The following is a 26,299-nucleotide window of genomic DNA, read 5'->3' as shown; positions in this document are numbered from 1 at the left end:
CCTCACTATACTTTATTTGGTCAAGTGTTCTGTCCTAGATGTTGTTACAAAAGGTATCTCTTTCCCTGAAATCTAATTCACATAGGATATGACCTTTTATATCTAGTTCATGTATCCATTCGGAGCTTATTATGGTGTAGAGTGTGAGATGATCATTTCTGCCAAGTTACTTTTCAGTTTTCCCAATAGTTTTTAATCAAATGGTGAGTCGTTCTTACCAACACAGTTGGGATCTTTAGGTTTATCAAATAGTGTGCTGTAATATTTGTTTGCTTCCAGATGGCATATTCCTAATCTGTACCACTGATTAACTTTTCTGCTTTTAATCAATACCAAATGCTACCTACTATAATCTTCATAGAGCTTCATCAGTCATTGGTTGCTAAATAATATCTTGCGGACAATCCTGCATGTGTTTTATGGATTTATCATGCTAAACTAGAAAATTCTTTGAAATGTTATCTTCTTCATGCTTGCGAAATATGATATTTCTTAATCTAGAATGGTATCTTTAATATTTTCTTTAATTTGTTTAGTGCCAGCACATCAAATATTGCCAGAATAGAAGAAATGGAGAGGCTGTTGAAACAGGCTCATGCTGAAAAGACACGTTTGCTTGAATCCAGAGTAAGTGATCTGTATCCATTTAAGAGAATCACTTTGATGTATGTGGTCAAAAGAGCTCAGAACTGGGAATGACATGACCTTCCTATGTCTAACTGGCTACATGATCTTGTTAAATAATTTTAGTTGTTCAGTCAAATCTGACTCTTCATGACCCAATTGGGGTTTTCTTGGTTAATATACTAGAATGATTTGCCATTTCCATCTCATAATAGATGAGGTAACTGAGTCAAAGTTCAGTGACTTGGCTAGGGTCATACAGCTAGTAAGTGTCTAAGACCAGATCTGATCTCAGATCTTCCTGACCCCAAGACTAACACTCTGTTCACTAAGACACCTAGTTGCTCTATAATCTTAAAATAAATAAATTAAATAAATGATAAACAAGAAGTTCTCTGGGCTCCTTGTTTCTTCTCTGTTGAAATGATAGGTTTAATCTTCAAGATCCCTTCCAATTCAGAATGATTCTAAATATAAAATAAAGTAACATAAAATATAAAAATCACAGTTGACAGATGCTAGGATGAATGTAATATAGAAAGTAAAAGTTTTCTTTGATAAATAACAAAGTTGTATTATTTTCAAGAGATTTTAGATAATCCTTTGTCTCCATGTTTTTCTCTTCTACCTTTAGCCCATGTGGATCATTAATATGGGCAGCCAGGTGGCATAGTGGATAGAAGGCTGGACCTGGAATCAAGAACACCTGAGTTCAAACCCAGTCTCAGACATTTATTAACTATGAGACCCTGGGCAAGTCATTTAACCTTATTTGCCTTAGTTTCCTCATCTGTAAAATGAGCTGGAGAAGGAAATGGCAAACCACTCCAGTATCTTTGCCAAGGAAACTCCAAATGGGGTCGCAAAGAGTCAAACATGACTGAAAAGACTGAATAACAAGATTATTAATATAATATGTGATAGCATATTAATATTATTTAGTGACAATAATATTGTATTACATGGTATGTAAACAGCGTGTAGTAAAATAATAATATTATAATAGTGTTACTTTGCCCTTATTTCTCTCCAGGGTTTTTGAGAAGTCCCCCCAAATATCTCCTTATCTGTCTGTAGAGGGCCCTTCTTTCCTCTTTCTCTCCTCCATTGCATTCTAGAATTTGAATTAATATGCTCCATATTTTCCATATTAGCCAAGAAGCAATAGAATAGCAATCATACTAATATCCTTAAATTAGTAACAGGCAAGTGGGGGAAAAAACTAAAAGAGTAATTCCTGTAATGAGAAATTGGATGACAATTTGACCTTGCGGGGGTATTCTTCCTTGTAATCATAACAATGAAATAACTTTGAAGAAGTTAAAGACTGCCTCTTTGTATTAGAAGCAATACCTCAATCCCAGTTATGCTCAGTTACTGAATTTCAGTTTACAGTAATTCCAAAAGTTAATCAAAGTTCTGTTTACAAGTTATATTATTGTAATTTGTCATGTTGATAGAAGTCCCTGTAATGACTTCCATCTTTCATTTTTATGGTACTTTAAAGTTTAAAACCTCTCCTTGCAATAGTCCTATGAAATAGATAGTATTGTATTCACTTTACAAATGAAGAAACTGAGGCTCAGTTTCTTGCTTGATGTTACACAGCTATTAAGTCTTGAAGTTAAATCTTGAACGCAGGTCTCCTGACTCCAAGTATCATTCTTTATATTATATACTGCACTGCCACTATAGTTATTAAGCACTGTATAAAGAAGATTTGAGTTGTGTTTGCTTACAAGATTATCTTGGTGAATAATATCAAATGCTAAAACAATGATTCTTTGGATGGTATGGTGGTATTTAGGAACGTGAAATGGAGGCCAAAAAACGAGCTCTAGAAGAAGAAAAACGCCGTCGAGAACTACTAGAGAAAAGATTACAAGAAGAAACCAGCCAACGACAGAAGTTAATTGAAAAGGAAGTAAAAATACGAGAGAAGCAAAGAGCACAGGTTGGTCAGATAATTATTAAATCTGGATAAGTTTAGAGTCTGTTGCCCTCTTGTGGTCATGTCATTCATTCTATATCAACAAGAAGACTCTATACACTAGAGACTATACAAGCCATCATTCTATCATAAAGAAGAGAAATATCCAATATGTTGCAAACATACATGAACTATGAAGGGTTTTTTGGTTTGTTTTTAACTTTTAAACAAAAAAAAAAATTCTAACATCTTTTGCTTGCTCTACACCTATCATCCCATGATCCTTTTCTGTCCTTTCTTCTCTATTCTCATTGCCAGCACTCTATAGGTCCTTATTAATATCTACCTGAAATATTTCAGTAGCCTAATAATAGCTCCTCCAACTTATACTCTTTGCCATCCAAAACTATCCATATCTACCAGGGTAATTTTTAGATATGCAAAGTTCTGTCATGTGACTTCTGCTCAAAAGTTGCCAAGTCTTCTCTGTTGCCTAAGTAGAACTTAGATTCCTTGGCCTGGCATTCATGCTCCTCCATGATCTATACTCATTCTATTTTTCTACTCTTATATCATATAACTTTCTACTCTCAATTCTGCCATCAGGCCACATTAAACTATGGAGTTATCCTGAACACATTCTGAACTGCTCTGTCTTCATACCTTTGTTCACAACGAGAAGCTGAGGCTCAGTGATTTGCTTGATGTTACACTGCTCTTAAGTCTTAGAACCAAGCCTTGAACACAGGAGGTCCAGCCTCCTCCTCTTTCCCTATTGAATTCCTACCCATCTTGTAAAATGGAGTTGTACTAAATGGTCCCTCATCTCCTCTCCCAATCTAGTAAGTCAGTCAATCACCAAGTATTCATTAAGGGTCTATTGTCTAATAGTCACTGTGCTAAGCAATGGTGATGCAAAGAAAAGCAAAAACACAGTCCCCTAATCTCAAGGACCTCATATTCTAAGATCTGTGTTCCCCTGTGGGCTAAGATTTGCATTAGATTAGCCCATTTCAAATACCGTCTTTAGGAAGCCTTCTCTGTTTCCCTACTGTCAACATTCTTCACCCTCAGATCTCAAATAACACTTTCTTTGCCCTTATATGTTATGGTATATCATCAGCATTTGTGTGTCACATACATTTGTGTCTATTAGACACAGGTAAGTTTTGTGAAGGCAGAGAACAATTCTTTACTGCTTTTCAGCTACAGTATGATAGGGGTTTAAGAACTATTTGTGAATTAATGTGTGTGTTCTAGAAGCTCATGAGCTAAGTCAGATCTTTGGAAACAAGGTAATTTATTGAGCTTATTTTGTTTGAACTTAAAGGTTTGGGAACAGGGGACTTTTTTTTCCTCCTACCCACCCACAGAAATATGTCAAAAAAAAATAAAACAAGTATTTCTTTGCACAACTTTGAAAACATGAATGAGAGAATCCATTTCTAAGGAATTCATCAAAACATTCTCCTTGGCCATACCTTGTGGTACATGTGGTGTTATATGAGGTTGGCAGAGTCTAAGAAATGGGACACTTAGGATCTAATTAGGGCAGTGAAATTTACTGTGTGACTCTGGCCAAGTAATTTAGCATAGCCTTTCTTTGACTTCATTTTGGCATCTATGAAAGACTGATGGTAATCACTGCTTCCCTTTCATTCATAGGGGCATGGTAATGATAAATGAGATAGCATATGTAGTGGATATTTGCACTTTCTGTAAGAAAGGCACTATGTAAATACTGTCAGTTCCATTTTAAGAACCTTTCAGATCTAGCATGTTCCTTCTAAAATCATATATTTCATTTAATAACAAAATTAAAGTTAGAACCCCTAGTCTTTTAGTAGTTCACATATTAATAATGTATTTTCCAAAACTGTTAGGATTCTTAGATACTTCTTCTATCTAAACATTTTGTACTTTGAATATTTATCAATAATTTATATCAGCCATTCAAAAAATTATACTACAATGTAGGAATGAATCTTATAAATAAAGTTACTTGCGGGAACTTGTTTTCAAGTAACTAGTTTTTTTATTAATAAATTCATTTTTCTTCTTTTTTTGGAGGGGGGGTGGCAATTGCTTAAAAGGAAAAAAAAGTGCTTTGTACATCATCTATTCTGCCTGCATTTTTCAATGTCAGGTTTTTTTGTACATAAGAAATAGATGTGGTATAGTAGAAAGAATTATGAATAATTATGAATAAATCCAAGTTCTAATACTTACCACCAGTAAAATTTGAGACAAGTCACTTAAGTCCTCTGATCCAGGAAGCCTCTAAGATCACATCGAGCTCTACATCTATGATCCTGTATCTATTACCATTTTACAACTTAGTAACTAAATATGTAAGAGACTCTTATTGAGATTTTGCATATTGTTCTCCTGTTGTAGGAAGGATATAATATCAATAGACCAAAAAGTTAGATCTAATTTCTTTCCATGCTGTTATTGTGAGGGGACATGGCTTACCTTCTTTAACACTTTTGTATCCTCTTCTTGAACTGACATTCTTACTTAACTTATGTCTTAGCTTCACTTATACATAGTTGGTGTGGTTTTGTTTTGGTTGTGATGGTGGTTGTGTTGTTGCTGTTTTGTTGGGGAGGCAAGAAGCAAGAGTCATCACCAGGGAAAACATCTTTTTTTCTTTTTATGGGAAATAAAAAGCTCTACCATCAAGTACCTAATGCCTAGGCTTCCTTGGAGTGCAAAGTAGGAGGGAGGGGAAGTTGATGAGCGTTGGCTTCAAATGACTTCGTCACTCAGAATGCTAGAAACTGAGGAGTAGAATCATTCTTCCAGACTCACATTTACTTCTCCTGTTCACTGCTATAGTTAACCACACATGTTCACAGTATTACTGAATGGAAACCGATTTCAATTAAGCAACCATTTTGTTGAAATTACTGGGTTCAGCTTATAAAAGTATAGTTTGAGCAGTCACTCCTCTCATCACTGGAGCTACTTATAAAGCTTGTATATTCTAAAGGACTAAATTGCAGTGATGTTAAGCATTTCTTAATGAGTGTTGTGCTCCATCAGCCCAAATAACATTTTCCCAAAAATAAGATGGATAACCACAAGTCTGGAAAATTAGATAATGTCTTTTATTTCTTTTTTTAAATTGTATTGGTTTCTTGTTTTTATATTTCCAGCGCCTCGCACAGTGCCTGGTACACAGTAGGCACTTAATTCTGGTTAGTTGATTGATTGATATCACCTTCATTTTCAGATATATCCCTCTAACCTCCCCTCTATAGTGAAGCATCCCTTGTAATAGTAGTAGTAGTGTTAGTAGTAATGTTAGTAGTAGTAGTAGTAGTAAGAAAAAGAAAATGGGGAGGGAGGAATTAGTTCAGGAAAAGTAACCTACCTGTCAATCAAAGGATTATGGACAGAAATGTTAGAAAATTGATAAATATGTGGTAGAACATCAAAGTTGTTTTAATTTGCATTTCTCTTATTTTCAGTTTTTACACTCAGTCCCCCTACCTCTTTGAAAAATGGAGAGAGATGCATTTCCTCATGTCTTCTTAAGCACCTGCCTTGGTCATTATGGTTATACAACATTCAGTTTCTTTGGAAACATGATTTCTATGACTGGTTGCTATGTCAACTTGAGTAGATAGGGACTGGACTTGTGATATAATTCATATGAAGAACTCCCAGGTGAGAAAAGTCCCTCTACTCATGCAGGTTGGTGCCTTCTCTGTAATTCACAGTCTTAGAGAATTGCCCAGAGCTCTGAAAAGTTAAATGATTTGCCATGGGTCACACAGCCAATATGTGTCAAAGGCAGGATTTAAATTTAGGTCTCTCTGGCTTCTGTGTGTGTGCTCTTTAGCCATCATGCTAAATTGCTTCTCTACATTTTATAAGCCACTGAAAACTGTCAGGACTGTAGTATCCAGAAGAATGGGACAAGAGAACTAGAAGCCTGAAATCATCATTAGGATACTTTAGAGAGGTTTGTGGTACTCCACCCTCCCCCAAACCAGTGTCATTATCTGGTGCAGAAGTTCTGCAAAGCTAAAAAGAAGCTCTAGGGAGGAGAGCTAGAAATTGGTACTTGCTGAGTTTCCCTCTTCTTGCCAACTCCCTGCCAAATTCTGATGAGCAGAGAAGCTAAGCCACACCATCTTGGCAGGCTGAGATGCAGAGCTTGTCCTTAATCCTGATTATAGGTTTTGTGTCTGATTAGGTCATTCTATTCCACCCACCCACCTAAGAACTCAATAATCATTTCAGCTTTCTTTTGAATTTGCATAAGGAAAAAAAGTGCTTTGGCTGGGCCGAAGTGCTTGGGGGTAGTTTTATTTATTTTTCTTTTTTATATACAGATGCCTAACTTTTTATGATTGTAACCACAGGGATGATGCATGCCTCCTGGACCTCCAGACTCTTCCTCTATTTGCATCTCAGGTCATTAGTAATAAAACAGTTAATCAACAAATATTTATTAAATGTCTACCAGGAGCCAGGCACTGTGCTGAGCCCTAGGGATGAAAAAAAGAAAAAACATGTCTGTGTTTTCCAAGGACTTTACAATCTATCTAAGGAAGATAATAGTAACATAAATATTTAGAATGTAAATTTCTTGAGAGAGATTGTTTCTTTCTTTGTATTTGTATCCCCAGAACCTAGCAAATGCCTGGGAAATAGTAAGGGCTTAATAAATTCTTATTGATTGATTCATTCTACAGTTATATACAAAATAGATACACAGCAAGGATCAGAAATTCTTTGTGTAGCATTTTTAATGTATCACTCCTATAAAACCATAGGATTTAGGGCTGCAAGATACACTTCAGATAATTTGTTCTAATCCTTTATTCTATAGATGGGGAAACTGATACCAGGGAGAAGTGACTTGTTTGAGGTCACATTGTTTCTGATTGAAAATCCCAATGCTTGTTAAGTTCAAGTGTGAATTTCACTCACTATTTTTTAACTTTTTCTTGGATAAATAAATCCCTGCCTTTGAGTTCTGTCTTGTAGACTGGTAAAATGAGGTGTTCCTTTTGGGGTATTCTGCAGACTGTGAATTCCTTGAGATCAGGGACTGTTTGCTTGTAGTTTAGTTTTTGTTTCCCTGGTACTTAGTACAGTGTCCAGGAGACAATAGTGTTTTTAAAACTTGTTCTTTGACTGAGTAATGCTTGTAGAGTATATTGTAGTAGGTTGATCATATATGTCTCTTTTTAGAGTAACAAGAATAAGGTACAGGACATGTTACCAAAGGGAGTAATTTGTACCTGTAGAGGCCTTCTTACATAGACATTCTTTCTCACACCCTTTATTATTTCTACCAAATTTCCTATAAAACCATTTGTGAATGACAGTTTTCTAATTTCAAGTTATAGAAGAACTATCTTCCTGACTTTATCTGATTCTGCTTCCGTTTCTCACATTTATCTCCTTCTTACATTATCACTTATAACCACGACCCCCTTGGTTCAGGTCCTCATCACTTCTGTCTGTACTATTAAAGTAGCCTCCTAATTGGTCTCCATGCACCCATTCTTTCTCCTAAGCAATCTATCCTTCATATTCTTCACACAGCTGCCAAATTGATTCTTAAAGCATGGGTCTCTAGCCATGTCATTCTCTTGCTCAGTAAGTTCAGTGGCACCCCATTGCCTCTATAATAAATACTAACTCCTCCATTTGTCATTTAAAGACCTTCACAATCTGGCTCCAGTTCTATTTTTTCAGACTGATTATACATTATTTCTCCTTGTTCACTCTGCATTCCAGTAAATCTGGCCTATTTGCTATTCATACACAGCAGTCCATCTCCTATCACTTGTGTCTTCTCACACATACAGCCTAGAATGTTGTCCCTCCTCCTATAGCTCCCTTAAAGGCTAGCTCATACAAGAGGTGCTTCCTGAGTGGCCCAGTTGTTTGTAGAAAATTTTGTGTTTATTTTATGTGTATACTCTTTTTATCGTCTATGAACACATATTATGTTCCTCTTCCCACTCCAAAAGAACATAAGCTCCATTTGGACATGGTCTTTTATTTAAATTCCCACTATCACTTTGCACAATGCCTGGCCCGTGACAGGTACTTATTAAATGTTTGTTATTTGATTTCTTCTTCATTCGTTCCCCTTATATTATGCTAGCCTACCAAACTATTTTTTCAATATTCTCAACTACTTTGTGTTTGAATGTTTAAGCCTTTTATGTCCCCATATGTTAGGTGATTTTTTTTCTCAAAATTCTAACATATGGTAATTTTTATGCTTGGCTTTTCACTGGGTTTCAGAAAGGAGGTCAACTTTGAGGTATGTATAGCCTGAAACCATGCAAATAATAACTATTGTAGATCAAATACCTTTTGCTCTGTTATAGGCTCGACCCTTGACTCGCTATCTGCCTGTTAGGAAGGAAGACTTTGATCTGCGGAGCCATGTAGAGACTGCTGGCCACAATATAGAAACCTGTTACCACGTGTGTATCACAGAGAAGACCTGTCGGGGTTTTCTCATCAAGATGGGTGGAAAAATTAAAACCTGGAAAAAACGATGGTTTGTTTTTGACCGAAACAAACGAACCTTCTCCTATTATGCAGGTATGTGATACAATATTTCAACCCATTAATTGCAAGAGCTGTTTTAAAAAAAAGAGAAGATGAGGTGGCATTGTTGTCACAATCAACATTTAGCCTTCTGTTTCAAGATCTGCAGGTTTATATTGTTTCTAGAATGTAATTCCTCTACCTCTTTTTTCTTGCATCATAAAAAGGTTAGTTTGCCAGTTCTCCATGTTGTAGAATCTCATAGCTGAAAAAATCCCTGAAGTTATTTAATCCAATGCTGTTGTACAATTTGTTGTTTTTATTGTTTGTCTTTCATTTTAGAAGAGGACCAATGAATGACATCATAATGTTGAGGTAAAGTAGTGAATGATGAGGGATGTCTTGACTTGCACATGAATTGGATTCAAATGAGGCAGAGTGCAAAGTCATTAGCCTCACTCTCATCCAGTACTGAAGTCAAGTGTCAGAACAAAAGTCAAGACAACTGGTGATAGCCCAGGATGCAGTGGATGAGATTAAGGGACCTGCCTAAAGTCATGCAGTAATTTAAGGGAAAAGGACAAGGACTATAGGTCCTAGGACAAGGATCTGCATCTCCTGATTTCTGTCTGTGCTGAGCAATATAATAAAGCTACTTAAAAGAAGTTAGTGAAATTATGTCCAGAACAGGAGAGGGAGAAATCTCATATTATTCTGAATAGATATCTCTATTTTAGGAATAGACATTTAAAAACAGGTGACTCTACAGAAGACAGTCAGAATGGTGAGGGTGTCTGGTATTTGGAACAACTAAAGAAATTGGGAGTATTTAGACTAGAGTAGAAAAGATTTAGTTAGAAACATGATAGTTACTCAGATTTTTAAAGAGCTATTATATAGAAATATAGCCTTTTTTGTGTCCAAGACCCCTCTGATAGGCTGATGAAACCTATGAACCTCTTCTCAGAATAAGGTTTTTAAATTCAAATGATTGCCAAAGAAATCTATTATATAGAAATATAATTCCCAGAATTTTTAGAAAACCAGGTTTTAGAATCCCAGATCTAGAGAGAATGAGGGTTGAAAGGTTCAAGTTAGAAGGATATATATATTTTGGCTCAGTATAAGGAGGATATTTCCAACAAAGTTTTCTGAAAATGTAAGCTGTGAGTTCACCTTTATGTGAGTGTTCAAAAAACACCTAAATGCCAATTTGTGAGAACTACTGAAAGGGTATTTTGTTATACCATGTTGTTGTTGGTAGACTGTACCAGATGTTCTCTAAAGCCCTTCTCAACATTTAAGTTTCTGTGATTCTAGTCTGTCTCTTTCATGTGCAAGACTTTATTGCCTTCTAAATGTTATCTTGTCTTACAATATAATCTGAATCATAGTCTCAAAATTGGAAGGTACCTTAGGAATCATCTAATCCAAACACTTTATAGTGTCTTTGACAGGAGGTTATCTAGTTTCCACTTGGATGCATCCTGTGATGGGGAACTTATATCCTCCCAAGGATGTCCTTTATACGTTTTTTTTTCTTTTTTTGAGAAAGCTGTAATTATTAAGAAGCTACTTCTTAAACTGAGCCACAATTTGCACTGGCTAAACCTTTAGATAAGTGAACACCTCTTTCTTCAGACAGATTGCTTAACCAATTTTAAAGCTCTCAAGGGAGATACAGAGTCACTAGGTTTAATGTCTTCTGGATTTAATCACACTTTGAGCATAGAATTTCTTAGGTGGCATAGTGGATAGAGCATTAGGCCTAGAGTCAAGAAGACCTAAATTCAAATCTAACAATTCATTTAACCTCTGTCTGCTTGGGTTTCCTCAGCTGTAAAACAGGAACAATAATAGGGCATGCCTCCTAGGGTTGTTACAAGGATAAAATGCAATAATATTTGTAATGTGCTTTACAAACTTTAAAATGGTACTTAAATGCTTACTATCATGTAACATATTATTATGCTAGCTATTACTACAGCTGATAATTTGTGATATACCCTTTCTCCTCTCTCAATCAAGGAAGCTACTTACTACCTATATACTTCCTTATATAAGCCTCTATTTCCTCCCTTCATCTTCTGAAATCTTTTCTGTGATCTGCAGAAGCTTACTTTTAAAATGAATTGTGGAGGAGAAAGCATCTCTTTTCCTCACCTGGTAATTTAATCATCAAAGGCTCTACCTTAAAATGCCCACTTAGTCTTTGAACTATAATTTAACATATATGTTAGTAGATAGAATTTGGTGTCAGAGGAGGGGAGTGAGCAATGACAATTTCCTTCAGCTTTTTTCTTTACCCTTCTCTGCCACGTAAGGACACATAAGCTTATTCATGAGAAACCTTCTTTCTCATGTAGGTCAGTATTATTTAGCTTATATGTCGAATATGTAAGCAGTGAAGATTCCCTTCTAGTAGCAGTTTAAAATAATAAAATTTTTAAAGCATACATAGGAACAGTTGTCCCATTAACTCCTTTCCCTGTGATATAATACACAATGGTTAGCATCGACTGGAATTGTACTCCTACATCAGAAAATGGCCTTTTAAAGCCATCAGAATAGAAAATATCTTTTATGTTTGTCATCTGACCTGCTTAAGTCATATAAAATTAGACAAGCTTAGTTGACAGTCATGCAGCTTGTTTATAAAGTCTATAATAAATGAACTGTCTTGAGTTTATTTTAAAACTTATCAAATAACCATTTTGAGCATTGCCTGTAAAGTATATCAAGAAACAAGTGAACAGTGTATGCAGCATACTATGGAAATAGCACTGGATTTGGAGTCAGAGGACCTGGGTTCAGATTCTGACTTTGCTGCTGCATGACCTTGTGCAAGAAGTCACCTTCTCTGGGCTTTAGCTTATTCATTTGGAAAATTAAAGGGTTGGACTCAATTTTCAGATTTTAGAACTGGATAACTTTTCTTCTAGCTCTAACTTTTATGATCTTAAAACCTCACTAAGCATCTCAAACTTTTATGAACTGTCGTTAGTAACAAAAAGAATGAGGCAGTTAGTTGGTGCAAATGAAAGAGCCCCGGGCCTGAAGTCAGAAAGATGAATCTTCCTGTGATCAAACTCTGACCTCAGACACTTACTAGCTTTGGGACCCTGGGCAAGTCACTTAATCTTTTTTACCTCAGTTTTCTCATCTGTAAAATGAACTAGAGAAGGAAATGGCAAACCACTCCTGTATCTTTACCAAGAAAATGCCAAATAGAATCACGAAGAATTGGCTACAAGTGAAAATGACTGAACAATAAAAAGGATTAATAATAATAATTACTCAAGTTTACATAAAATGAAATGTCAACCAACAAGCATTTATTAGATGCCTACTGTGTGCTGGACACCGCACTTCTGTTAGGAATATGCAAAAATGAAACTTCTCTTAACCCTTGAGGAGCTTATTACCCATCCAGAGAATTAGCATATAGATATTTAGGTGTATATATAGAATAGATATAATATAGATACAGGGTGATTTGTTGAAAACAATATAGCAAAGGGGTAATGTGAGACAGAGAGATCAGAAAGGCTTCATGTAGAAGGACTGTTTGAGTTGAGCCTTAAAGGAATAAAGGAATTTAAGAGCTGTAACAACACCAGTAATAACTACAATACAGCACCATAAAGTTTGCAAAGCATTTTGCATATATTTATTTGACCTTTATAATAATCCTGGGAAGAGGTAGGTGGTATTATTATTTTCATCTTACAGATAAGGAAACTGAGGCCACAAAGATTAAGTAACTTGCATAGGGTCACATGAAGAAACATTCACGGAATGGCTTCATGTGTAATAGGACAGGAAAGGTAGGTTGGCACCAAATACCTTTAAGGTTTACAAAGGACCTTCCTTAAATCACCCCAGTGAAGACAGTAGTATAAGTATTATTATCCCTATTTTATAAATGAGGAAAGTGAGGCACAGGGAGGCTACGTCACCTTACCAGAACCTCTCAGCTAACAAATGGTGGCACCGAGATTCAAACCCATTTCTAATCTGAATCTAAGAGACAGCAGACATATCAAAGGAACTACTGACTCGAATTTGAATCCTGGCTTAATCACTTACTAGCATGTGCAATTTGACTGAGCCTCATCTTAAAGAATGTGTGGTACTGTAAGTAGCTTTAAGGAAGTGCAGCCATCAGGGGGCATCATTGCAGCCTCTATCTGTGATCTTGAATCCATGAAAGTGATACGCATGTTATAAATGTAGAATAATAGTTTAAGAATGAGTTGAAGTGACATGGACTATATTGTCCATGGGAGACATTGTGGTGAAAAAATTCTTTTAAAGGAGTTTCCCTTTGATTTTAGATGCCATAATAAATGTAACAATTTAATTTGTTGACATATGTATGTATGCATGTGCATGTATATATACACACACAATACAGACATGTGTGTCTACATATGTATATATCTACACACATATACATGCATGTAGACGTGTGTATGTATGTGCGCAAATTTAAAAAAATCAGCTATCATTAACTTGGTCTATGATAGCATTTTGTCAAAGTAGAATGTATGTTCTCCTTAGAATTCATTCCTCTCCTAAGCATAGACAACCACTGAAAGGTAGAAAAATAGAGACAGTGATCAGAAAGGAAAATTGAAGGAGGTGATTAGTAAAAGAGATTAGAAGTATTTTCTAAGGGGAAGGGAAAGCACAGAATAAGAATAGGGTCTTGGAAATATTACAGAAGTAAAGAAATGTAGATGAATGGAGGAAAACTAGCTCCCCCAATGGTTAGTGTTCTTTCCATCTTCCCCAAATCATTAAATATATTCTTCTCTCTTTGCAGGTTGTATCCCCCTAAAATAGAATATAAGCTCCTTGAAGGCCTGTACTGGCTTGGTTTTGGGTTTTTGGTTTGGGTTTTTTTGATCTGTTTCTGTTTTTATATTTCTAGTGCCTTGCAAAGTACCTTAGAGTGTTAGATTGGATTGGATAGTCATTAAATTAAAAAGGGGATGTAGGATGGTATTTAATTAGGAACCAAAACTTTACCATGAAGAGTGTGTGTGTGTGTGTGTGCATGTGTGTGTGTGTGTGCATGTGTGTTTGATAGACTAGAGTATCATAGTAATATGTGATCTGATCCAAACTCCCAATCCATAGAATCATAAATTTAGAGCTAAAAGAGACCAAAGAAAGAATTTAATCTAACTCCTCCATTTTACAGACATTAAAGGTCAGAGAGGTTATGAGGCTTCCTCAAAGGCCCATAGGTAGCCAGTGACAGAGAGAATTTGAAATCAGATCCTCCAAATGCAGGGCTATTTGTACTGTACAATAAATCAATCTCAAGTTTTCCTTAAAAGGGCTACCTTGTTTTAGATTTAATTTTATATCTATTTAAAAGATGCTATCATGAACAACCTTTTTTTAGTTAGAATAATGGAAATGTACTCTTAAAAAAAAGAAATGTTAATTCAGTGCCTGAATATGCATAAAAGCAGACATAATAAAATGTGCTAGTCTCCTACTTGCCTCCCCCAGTTTTCCAAAAATAACATTTTTAAACACTCTCTCATGTAACAGTCTAACTTGTCCTCATCTGTACTTTGCTTCTTCTTCCCATTCATCAGTCACTCAGTTAATCTAATTACCTGGGTTTTTACCTTGAGTTTCACTTCCTTCCCTCCTTCATTCCCTCTCTAACACTCCCACACTCTTGGTCTAATTAAGCTGTGTGATTCTAAGTCTCTGAACCTTTCATCTCTTTTCCTTTTCTCAGAATGGTATTCTGTGGTTGGACAACTACTGATACTAGCTTTGTCTTTCTTCCCCTGAGCTCCAGGAATGTGGAATCCTCTTCAAAGTCAGGCTTCAGTGCATTTATTGGAGGGCAATTAGGCAGCCAGCCAGCCAGACTGAAAGTCAAACTAGGTTAAGCTCTTCTCCTGACCCCCTTATTCTTTAAAAGTTGTACTCCCTCAGTTTTTCATTGCCATAAAGGAGACTACATTTAAATGCACAAATTCCAAGACTTCTCAGAATCTTAGCAATCCATCTACATATGCCCTGATAAAAGCATGATCACATGACTCTAATCTCTATGTAGCCTAAAATCCTCACCAAATATACTAGAACTCTCCTCCTGTCCAATTTATGTACTTCGCCCTTCCTTTATCGTCAGCCCCAAATAAGGTTAGTTAGCATTTTAACGTTTTAGTTTACATGTCAACAACAACTCAAACTTTTAAACTCACAGGAATTGTTTTACTTCTCAGTCCAACGCCTCCTCCAAACGATGTTTTTGTTGCTGTTGTTGAGCTGTTTCAGTCATGTCCGACCCTTTGTGACCCCATTTGGGATTTTCTTGGCAAAGATACTGGAGTAGTTTGCCTTCTCCAGCTCATTTTACAGATGAGGAAACTAAGGCAAGCAGTGTTAAGTAACTTGCCCAGTGTCACATAGCTAGTAAGTGCCTGAGATTGGATTTGAACTCATGAAGAGGAGTCTTCCTGACTCCAGGCTCAGCACACTCATTGCACCATCTAGTAGTAATAATAAATAACTTGCTTTCATATAACACCTGTGCTAAAGTGCATTACAAATATTATCTCATTTGATCCTCATAACACCTCTCATAGATGCTATTTTTATCCTCATTCTACAGTTGAGGAAATTGAGGCAAACAGAGGTTATGACTTGCTCAAGGTCACATAGTTAGTGTCTCAGACCAGATTTGAACTCAGGTCTTCCTGACCCAAGATTCAGTGCCCTATCCCTTATACCACCTAGAAGCCCGATAATATCTTGTTAGATATTAGGAAGAGACTTAATATATAATTATTACAGGCTAATAGTTATTTTGAACTTTGCTGAATGTAGTTACAGTTTAGGAACCAGAATTTGACCCAGATTATTAAAAAGAAGAAAGTGTGTCATAGCAGGTTTCTATTTGACACTGTGATTAGGAAAGGTGAAAGCTTTGGCTATTTTAGGGATCCTTGCATATTCCTTTCCTTTTAAAAACCCTGTTTAATAATTCACTTTGCTGACATCTGGTGGCAGTATTTGAAAAACTGGACACAGTATTCTGTAAAGGATGATGAGTTCAGAATACCATATTCTAATGTGGAAAAGTACAAGACAAAAAAAATGTTTATTAGGAAATAATAAACATAATGATTTAAATTAGCTAATAGTTAATTACCTGACTAAGAAAAAACTTAATAGTTTATTTTGTAATAAATATTGTCTAGTGCATAATGTTCTTGTTTTTAATTATAAGCTCAAATAATAATGGTTTTTAATTATAAGTTAAAAACTAGAATCCCCCTTAATAAAAGATATTAAGAAAGATATGAAATCACTAGATTCAAATACATATTCCTCTGATATTAGAGAGGCAGCTTTTTTCTGCACCTGAGAGGTATAATATATAGTGGCACAATAGAATACATGCTTGGTGCATTAAACTGAGTCAATTTACCTGGGCTGTATCTTGGATACTAATTTACTGAAGAACATTGAAAGCTTATTTGGTTCTGAGTTAATGGTTTCTACCTCAGTAATGTCTTTTAGAATTAAAAATAGAACTTAAAGTATGATGGATGATATTTTTTGAATGAAGTGAGTATTTTTTATCATTAAGGCAAAAAAATCTTCATTATTTTTTTTCATTTACTATGCAATGATGTTGGGCTTCAGTTTCCTCATCTGTAAAATAAGGATGGGGGTGGAGATGGGAAGACTTAATAATTTCTAAGTTTTCTTCCAGGCTTATTCTATTCCAGGAGAAGAATTTTTTTTCCACATGGAAGTGTGGAAATAATATCACTCCTTAATAGGATTAGAATTTTTTGATTCTAAATTGGTTTTCTTAGCCTATTTGGTATCATAGAACACTTTGAAAGTCTGGTGAAACCTATAGACCCTTTATCAGAATTACTTGTTTTTAAAAATTCATAGCTGAAGGAAATATTAAATTTCATTTAGAAGTTGTCAAAAATAAATACATTTTCCCCTCCCCTGAAATCTATCCTTTGCCTCTTGGGTACCCATGAACCCCAGGTTAGGATCCCCTTTTTGAAATTATTTGATCCTCTGCTATCTGATTCTGTATACAAAATACCAGTCTCTCTCATTGCAGATAAACATGAAGCTAAATTAAAAGGAGTGATATATTTTCAAGCCATTGAAGAAGTCTATTATGATCACCTCAAGAATGCATATAAGGTAAATTACATTTGCAGATTTTCTAGTGCTTTAACTTTCCAAATTTTTAACACATAATAGAATTAGAGAAAGGATTTGTGGTTGCTTTGTTTCTGGTTTTTGACCTGTCTTGAACTGGTGGCAGTATTGATCAGAATGCTAAGGGGGAGAGAATGGTATAAGAAATAAATAAATGAATGAATGAATCATCTTTATTTGTAGATCCACTTTTAGGGAAAAGAAGATAACTTTAGTTAATTTCTTCAGGGGCCCTATCATAGTAGCTCATCATTGTGAAGTCTAGCAAATAGCCAATAGCTATGAGAGGAAATAAAGGATTAAGAGCAAAACCTATAACCACCAAGCAGCCCATGTGTATCACCTCTATACAGAGTCTCAGTACCTCCCTAGGTTTCATGAACACCAGGAAAGAGCACAGGGAAAGCCCTTTGTGAAAACGAAAGCAAAAGTTATAAAAATGTTCACTACTCCAGAAGGGGAAAGAAATATGGAATAGAAAAGTTGTAAACGGGCAAGTTTCATAAATGAGAGCATTGAGGGGAGAAACAAACCCTATACTAGCTCCAGTGTGATGACCTTCATTAAAGTTATTTGCTTAATATTCTTTTTCTTTTCTCCTTTTAGAGTCCTAATCCATTACTCACCTTTAGTGTCAAGACCCATGATAGGATCTATTATATGGTGGCTCCATCCCCAGAAGCCATGAGGATCTGGATGGATGTTATTGTTACTGGAGCAGAAGGTTACACCCATTTCATGTTGTAATGAATGGACTCGGCAGTTCACAAGAGGGCAGATTGCAATAACCTTATACCAGAATTAAGCCATATTCAATCCCATTTGGAAGAACTCCAAGCAAGAAGGATAGAATTCACACACACCACTTTACAAATATGTGTTTGGAACTCCCTTATATATTAACAAGAGTTTGGTGGTTGTTTTTTTCACTTAAGAAGACCATGGGATGCCAATTCATAGTTTGATCGTAACATTGGCAAAAGGACTGAAGTTGCTGCAAGAAGGAAAACATTTTGTTTTGGAAATGACTGCAGCACCAGCAGCATTTATAAGGCAATTTTCTTAAAAATTTTTTATATGAGTTGTCTCAGTGACAAACCAAGCCGTTTACAAGTGTTTGTGTATACTCAGAAATATAAAAATTATTTTGATACCTGAACCAGAAGATATGATTACATATATTTTTAATTTGTAGCATTTGACATATTAATAACCAACTGGCTCTTTTTTAAGTACTTTCGTATCATGTGTTTCATAAACTAACACTACAGAAAGGGAGGGAAGGGTGGGAAACAGAAAGAATTTAAATGGATATCTAAAACCTCTGTAGTTGAGTATTGCACCAAAGCCAAAGACTTAATATTGGTATGACATCTACTTCACAGCAATTCCAAGTGATCACCCTTATTTTGATTGCTTGTACAAGACAAAAAGAACCTCTAATCTTTTAATAATATTAAAATGCCATAGGATATCTTATAAGCTGGTTTCAAAATGTTCTCTTTATCCACAGACCAAGGCTACACTTGCACTGGGTCTTTTGGGGATCAAATGGACCATAACTAAAGGCCACCCCAACCCCAATTGGTTACATCTTTATGAATCCCATAACTATTTCTGGGATCCATTAGAATTAATTCCTGCCCCATAACCCTAGTATTAACTATTGTATTTACCAAGTGCACAGCTTTAAAAACAATATTTCAGGAGGAGTCACGTGTTAGAGAATTCTTACACTAGGGCAATCTTAAATGAAGAGAGTATTCAATGGAATCAACTATTTTTTTCTCTGAAGACATTTTGCAGTCCCTGTGCAGAGATGACCGGAATAATAACAACCACCCACATAGCACTTTACAGTTTACAGGGAGCTTTCCTCGCAGTAACTATGAAGTCATTAGTACAAGTATTATCATCCCCATTTTACAGATGAAGAGACTGAAGCTGAAAGGTTGTCACTTTACTTAGGGTCACATGGCTATGGAGCAATAGAGCCAGAAACTGATTCTAGGTCTCCTGACTCTAAACCCAGGGCTACATTCACTGTTTAGGGCTGCTCACCCATTCAGGCAATCCACAGTAATTTTTTTCTTTTCCTTCCATGTTTCTGCTTTATTCTGGATCCTGCCTTTCAATGGTAGCCTTCCTTAACAATGCATCAAGTCAGTTTGTTGAGTTTTTAATCACAAACCAGACTAAGATTAAAATTGAAAGTGATTGTTAGTGAGAGGCAAAGGGAGAGTCTGTTTATAAATGGCAAATGAAGTTCAACTCATAATGTATCTGAGGAGGTAAATCCTTCTTTTAAATTACCCATTGCATTTTTTATTGTGTTAAAGGCCTTTTTTGGTGAATAAAACTTTGACTTCAGGCAAGTCTTTTATAATACTTTTCCAAATGTTGTCCGTCCTGATGGTCTGGGTATATTTGTGTATTTATATGTATGTATATGCATTGTTATTTAGTGGAAATGTGGTAAATGAGTAGCACTAGGGAATGATGAATTTACCTACAAGTATAATATGGAATTAGTAGAATTAAAGTTTTTCTTCTCAAAATCTGTCTCCCATGAATGGATTTAAATTTATAGTTTAAGTCTCTGTACAGCTGACTGCCATTAGGATGATTTTGCAGCTGGATAACACTTGATTTTACTTGAACAATGAAGAACAGAAGTGTTATTGCTGATGTTTTTATGTTATTGCTGTTAATCTTTTTAAAACAATCACAACTAAAAATGTATGATTTAAGACAGTAAAATGCAATATCCCAAATTACATTGATTCATGTAAACGTATCACTCGTTGTATGTATACTTTGCTTTCGCCATGAAGTTATGCAGGTTTTCTCATCAACTTTTCTAGCTTGCATGATTAAGTAAATCCATTTATATTTGTTTTTGAATAAGTTGTTTGGAGATTAAAAATGTTGGCCTGACCTCACATTTTAAAACTGATTTGTCTTTCCATTTATTGGAAGAACAGTAATTGTCCTGTCCATTGAAGTAAAGGAAAAAATTAGTTAGCACTTACATAAGATTTACAAAGCACTTTTTAATATGTTGTTTTATCCTCCAACAACCCTGGAGGTAAGTACTATTATTATTCCAGGTGAGGAAATTGAGGCAGATAGGGGTTGTGACTTGCTCCAGGTCACATTTCTATTAAATATCTGAGGTTGAATTGGAAGACTCCAAGTGCTATGCTCCCTAACTACCTCTTTCTGAAAAGAAAAATCTTCTTGGAAAAGGCTGTTGTCAATGCCACACAACAGAGAAATACTCCATGTCAGTAATGTTATCTAGGCAGAAGAATCTAACTTCACCCAAGCCTGAGCAGATTAAATTAATTCCAGCCTGGTTTAGAGTCTGACCACAATAAGACTCAATGCAATTTTATTATCAGTAATGTCTTTGTGAAGAATTTTGGAGCAGGCATCTGTCTGGGAGGGGAGGGGGTGCTCTGAGAATCATTTTTCACAAGAATCATCAACCTAAAGCTTGAGGGGACCTTAGAGGCCATCTAAGCCAAACCCCTCATTTTACAAGAAGAAACTGAACTCTGAGAGCCTCTGGAACATGTCCAAGGTCATACAGGTAGGTGGTGAGCATCAGAATCAAGATTGGAAACAGAAAAATAGGTCCTCTGACTTTATATTTGTGTTCTTTTTACTTGACCATTCTAGAGAGCATCAGGGGCAGCATGACCAAGGGTCCGGTTCTGTCTTTGACCAATACTGTCTGACCCTGGGAAAATCTTTAGTGCCTTGATGCTCCCAAACATCTCTCCAAGATAGGGACTCCTTTAGCAGACTAGTGAAGCCTGTAGAGTCCTGCTTAAAATAATATTTTTGAATATATAAAATATGTGGAGTTACAAAGGAAACTAAATACAGTTATTAAATTAAAAGAAAATTATGGTCCCCAGGTTAAGAACTAGTGTGTTTCCTCAGTGAGTCAGTGATTTCATGGTTGGGTATCGCATCAAAAAACAAAAACAAAATTCTGTTTTGAACATTTGAGGCTTGCAGATGCACCTATTCCTGAGTCTTGCCAGAGGTATACAGTCACTGGGAAGGATGAGAAAAGCTATATGGGCCTTATTTGGAGAAGTTAGAGATTACTACAAGTTTGTTTCTCCAAAACAGGTTCTCCAAAACAGGCTTATCTGCTTAAACCACAATTTGCAACTACCGCCTGGAAAGAAGTGAACCTTTTTCCTTCCAGTTATGGCAAGGAGAACTTTCAATCCTGGAAGCCTACTACCTACGATAACACAAAAGGAATGTGTTGGCTAATTTTTAGCCAGTCACTGCCAAGGAACACATTCATAGTGATTAGCCATAATCTTTCTTGCTGGTTTTCTGCATTAGTAATAGTACTCAATTTTCTCCTCTTGAAAAAAATCTCTTCCTCCCATGATGACCAAAAATGTTTCACTTTGCTTCACAGTATAATTGATACACAAGGTAGTGGATATTCTTTCAAGGAAAAAAATGGAGATGTTTAAAGAATAAGATTCTAATCAAACTAAAACTACCAAATGTTTAACTTGCTAATGCTGCTGCTCATGGCAATAATAGTAATAATAATAATGCAAAGCTTTTTTATTTTATGTTTATGTCTTTGAAATTATATTCCAGTAAAACTTTAAGTCACCCTGAAGATTTTTTTCCCTCCATCTCTCCCTAAGAGAGGTATAAACTGCAAGGCTAAGACTACTTTAACATGTTAGACTTAGGGCCATAGCTAACTCTGTTTCCCACCTCCACCCCCCAGCCTATAATTAGTGTGGTTCAAGTTCTTGAATCTAGGCACATCTTAACTGCACCACTGACCCTTGAAAATGGAATTCTGTGCAGTATTTGATTTGTTTCCATCAAGATAAAAACTCTTAGACTTTTAAAAATTATCTTTAAAAATGTAAAAATGAGGCAAAAACAGAAATCTTAGATAGTGCTGCTTGGGTAAATGTATTTGTGAGTTATAAACAACAAATCTATTCCAGCTCCAAGGATCACACCACTACCCCCTCTTAAGTGACCTAACACTTTTAATAACAGAATCAAATTCTTTCAATTCCATGAAAGCCAGAGGGTTTCCCTATGCACATCTAGGTTCAAGAAGCAGCCAGGTGGAAAGAGCTTTGCATTTAGAGTCAGAGGACCTTAGTTTAATTCTTGAATTTGCCACTTACTTCTTGGGCCTCAGGTCCTCATCTGTAAAATGAGGGGACTGGACTATATGGCCTCTGAGGGCCCCTCCAACTCTAAATCTATGCTCCTATGATCTTCAAGAGAAACAATCTGAACAGACCATGGGGGAGAAAAGAGTAGCCTGCTTTTAATTTTGCCTCTGTGCATAATGATCAGACTAAGGGCATTTATTGGCTCTTGGTCAATTCAGATCTGAGCTCTAAAGTGCAATATGCACCAGCAGGTGGAGCCCCTGAGCTGAACATTGCAATACGTAAATGGATCTATACTATCAGAGGCTTGGTTATTTGCTTCATTGGAGCAAATTTCTACCTTTCTGTGCCTTCTAACCCCACGTTATTTTTTCCATGGTCTTCCACAAATTCTCAATTCATTGCCAGTCTTTAAATGGGTGGTTTATTATTCCATAGATACTAGGAGAACACAGGGTCTACCATATCTAGTCCACTTCCTTTTCAGTTCACTTGTGCATTAAGCACAATTAACCTTCGGGCCATCACTGGTACTATTGTGTGCTACAGCCTATTTACACTGATAATATTTAATATAAATTTTGGAATAATCTCTTTGTTCTCTCTGAAGCAAACTCAGAGAATTCCTCTTCCTATGTCAACAAAAGCCAGATAGGGCTGACTTAACATTCTTTAAGAGACCTTTAACCTAAGATACTTTTTCTGAATAATGGGACTTTTTACATATCTTAATATTTTGTGGACATATACAATGTTATGGCATGTTAATAGTAAAGAAAACACAGACATCTTGGGTCATAATTTCAATTGAAACTTTGTCAGACTCTGTTATCGTATTTACAACCTATGCAATTAAGAAATTCCTTTCTAATGGTCTAGTTAATCACTCATGGAGACCATAAATCTGAAGGACACAGAGCACCTTCTTTGTCCTAAAACAGATTTAAGCCTGGCCAATTTTTGTATCAGCAGTCAGGTAATATCTGGCTCCGTAGTATTATGTAACTGTTACTTTAAGGGGAATTTAGAATGAATTAATAATAAATGTATGCCTTTAGCCTGTTGCCTTTTCTTTAATCAAACTTTCAGGTCAACAACACCTACCATGCAACTTTAAATATTCTTTTTGCTCACCTACAATTTTGATTTTTCAGAAATCACATTGATTTGTAGGCATTACGTGGATGATATTAGTGTTTAAAAGATAGTCTTTGAAAGCAAGGAGAAGCTTGGGATTCCTGAAAACTGCCCATTTTCTCAAATATAATCTAGCTTGCTCTTTCACCTCTATTTGATTTTGAGTACAATCCATTGTCCATGTTCAGTTCTTGTCTAAGATATATAAATAGCTAGATACATATAGATACATGTATAAGATATATGTGTGTGTACATACATACATATATGTATGTGTTTCTGTGTATGTGTGTTTATTCAAGCCAACAAGGATTTATTAAGGGCTTACTATGTGTCACACATTGTGCTAAGTGCTAGTAATACAAAGACAGACAAAAAAAAGTTCTTCCCCTCAAGCAGCTCACAAGTGACATGCAAACAGCTATGTACAAATGAGATACAAACAGGATAAACTGGACATAATCTCAGAGGAAAGGCACTAACATTGAGGTCCAACAACGCTGCTTGCATATGGAGGGATTTCTAGCTTTGATTTGAAGGAAGCCAGGAGACAGAGATGATGAGGGGAAAAACTTCAGGCACGAGGGAGAGCCAGTGAAAATGCAGTCCATTATGATTTAGAGCATTTTTTCACATGATTATAAACTGTTTTGATTTCTTCATTGGAAAACAGCCTGTTCATACATATCCTTTGGTAATACCCAAAAAGTTATTAAACTACATATACCCTTAAACTAAGTCTCTTTCTAGATGATTAGGGGGAAAGCAGAAGGTCTAAATGTTCTACAATATTTATAACAGCTGTCTGTGTGGTGGCAAAGACCTGGAAGTTGCAGGGATGCCCATCAATTAGAGAATAACTGGACAAATTGTGGTATATGATTGTGATGGAATACTGCTATGCTATGAGAAATGATGAGCTCAATGATCTCAGAAAAACATGGAAAGTCTTACATGAAAGTAACAAAAAGTGAAATGAACAGGACCAAGGCAGCATCGTATACAGCAACAGCATTATTTTTTTAAGAACAACTTTGAGGGATGAAGTAATTTTGACTATTATAAATACCTAAATTAACTATAAAGGATATATGAAGAAAGACACTTGCATCCAGAGAAAGAACTGATAAACAGAAGTACATATATAATAATTTTACATGTATATACCTATTTGTATCTAGTGGTAGCCATCTCCAGGGTGAGGAAGAAAAAAATAAATTTACATAATAATTATCATATATTTAAAAAATAATATCAAGTTTTACATAATAGATTCACAGTTTCATGTCCAATCATCTTTTTTGTTATGCTCTGTTATAGAAATGTTGGTTTTATTTCATAAAAAATTTAAAAAGTAAATGCATGATCAGGATATGGAATGCCATGTGTAAGAAACGACAAGTAAGGTGTAAAAACACTGGAAAGGTAGGAAACGGTCAGGTTATGAAGGGCTTTAAAAGCCAAACAAGATTTTATATTTGATCCTATGGGTGACAGGAAACCACTGGCATTGATTACATGGAGGGAAAGAATAAGATATCCTAAAGTATATAAACCTGAACTTCAGGCAGATAAATTTGATAACTGGATGAGGAACGGACTGGAGTGGGGAGAGACTTAAAGCACTTAAAGCTATTGCAAAACTCCAAGGGTTGGGTGATTAGAGTTTGTATCCGGTTGCAAAGATGGCCCCAGAGTTCACTGACACTGGTCAGAGAAAAAGGAGATGGCACCAAGATTTCAAGCCTCTTCAAGGGGCAGAGAGGATGGCGGTGATCTGAAAGTAATAGGGCAGTTAGAAATAGGGGAAGGGATAATAAAATATTTGACTCTAAGATGTCTGTAGGCCATCCAGTTCAAGATGTGTGTAATAGAGTTGCAGATGTGAGACTGGAAGTCAGCAGAGAAGTTAGGATCAGATATGTAAATTTGAGAATCATTAGCACAGAGAAGATAATTGAATCCATGAGTGAAATGCTATGTAGTTATCTCTTCCACATCACAAGGGTTAGAGTACCCCTGCAATTTGGAAAAATCTCTCTAAATTTGGCTTTCCCTTTGTACCAGAAGAAAAAACCTTTCCTTTTTCTTTTATGGGGTGTTTACAGTACCTTATTGTAAAATTTGGGTTAAGTATTTGGTCATAGGCTATATGCGTAGCTCACTGTTAGGTAAAAATACAAGCCTTTGTGTGTTGTCTGCTGGCTTTCACCTTTTTGTGGACTTTAACTTTTTACTTAAGTTAAAAAAAGAAATTATGCATATTTATGGTATTAAGAATAAAATATGCTGATGCTATGTACCATATACATATGTATGTGTGTATATATATGTATATATGTATAAATATATATATATTTCATGCATTTCTGAGTTCCTAAACTTTTTCTGCGTCATGTGCTGGTCTTCTCAAGTTTCTGTGGCTTCTGTAAAACTCCCTCCAAACTCCCATTTAATTTCTTATGTCCACCTCCAATATATTGGAACCATGAGAGGGAAACTCATGATGTGGAAGGGATAACTGAGGGAGAAGAGAAGAGAGCCCAGGGCAGAGCCCTGTGGGACACACACAGTTATCAGAAACGACCTGGTTGATCCTGAGCAAAGAATACTGAACAGGAGCAGTGGGGAGACAGCAAGGTCCCAAGAGCCCGTCCAG

The 26,299-nt window shown here is 35.9% G+C and overlaps 1 protein-coding gene across 6 annotated transcripts in view; it reads left to right on the top strand.

Annotated features, from left to right (window-relative positions):
- PHLDB2 (pleckstrin homology like domain family B member 2) overlaps positions 1–18,459 on the top strand; it is a 147,183-nt gene extending 128,724 nt beyond the window's left edge. For 4 of the 6 annotated variants that reach the window (XM_072614032.1, XM_072614034.1, XM_072614031.1 and 1 more), the window contains 5 exons: positions 537–627; positions 2,432–2,578; positions 8,920–9,139; positions 17,214–17,299; positions 17,924–18,164. In XM_072614032.1, the coding sequence (XP_072470133.1) occupies positions 537–627; positions 2,432–2,578; positions 8,920–9,139; positions 17,214–17,299; positions 17,924–18,064 (685 nt within the window). In that variant the 3' untranslated portion in view covers positions 18,065–18,164. Of the gene's footprint in view, positions 1–536; positions 628–2,431; positions 2,579–8,919; positions 9,140–17,213; positions 17,300–17,923 lie in introns of all 6 variants that reach the window. The other 2 variants (XM_072614029.1, XM_072614028.1) reach the window with 1 other exon arrangement.
- Positions 18,460–26,299: the final 7,840 nt, after the last annotated feature.

This window comes from Notamacropus eugenii, chromosome 5, assembly GCF_028372415.1.
Source record: "Notamacropus eugenii isolate mMacEug1 chromosome 5, mMacEug1.pri_v2, whole genome shotgun sequence".
In the NCBI taxonomy this organism is placed as follows: Eukaryota; Metazoa; Chordata; class Mammalia; order Diprotodontia; family Macropodidae; genus Notamacropus; species Notamacropus eugenii.
The sequence above is the reverse complement of the archived record's forward strand: the minus strand, read 5'-3'. Positions and strand labels throughout refer to the sequence as shown.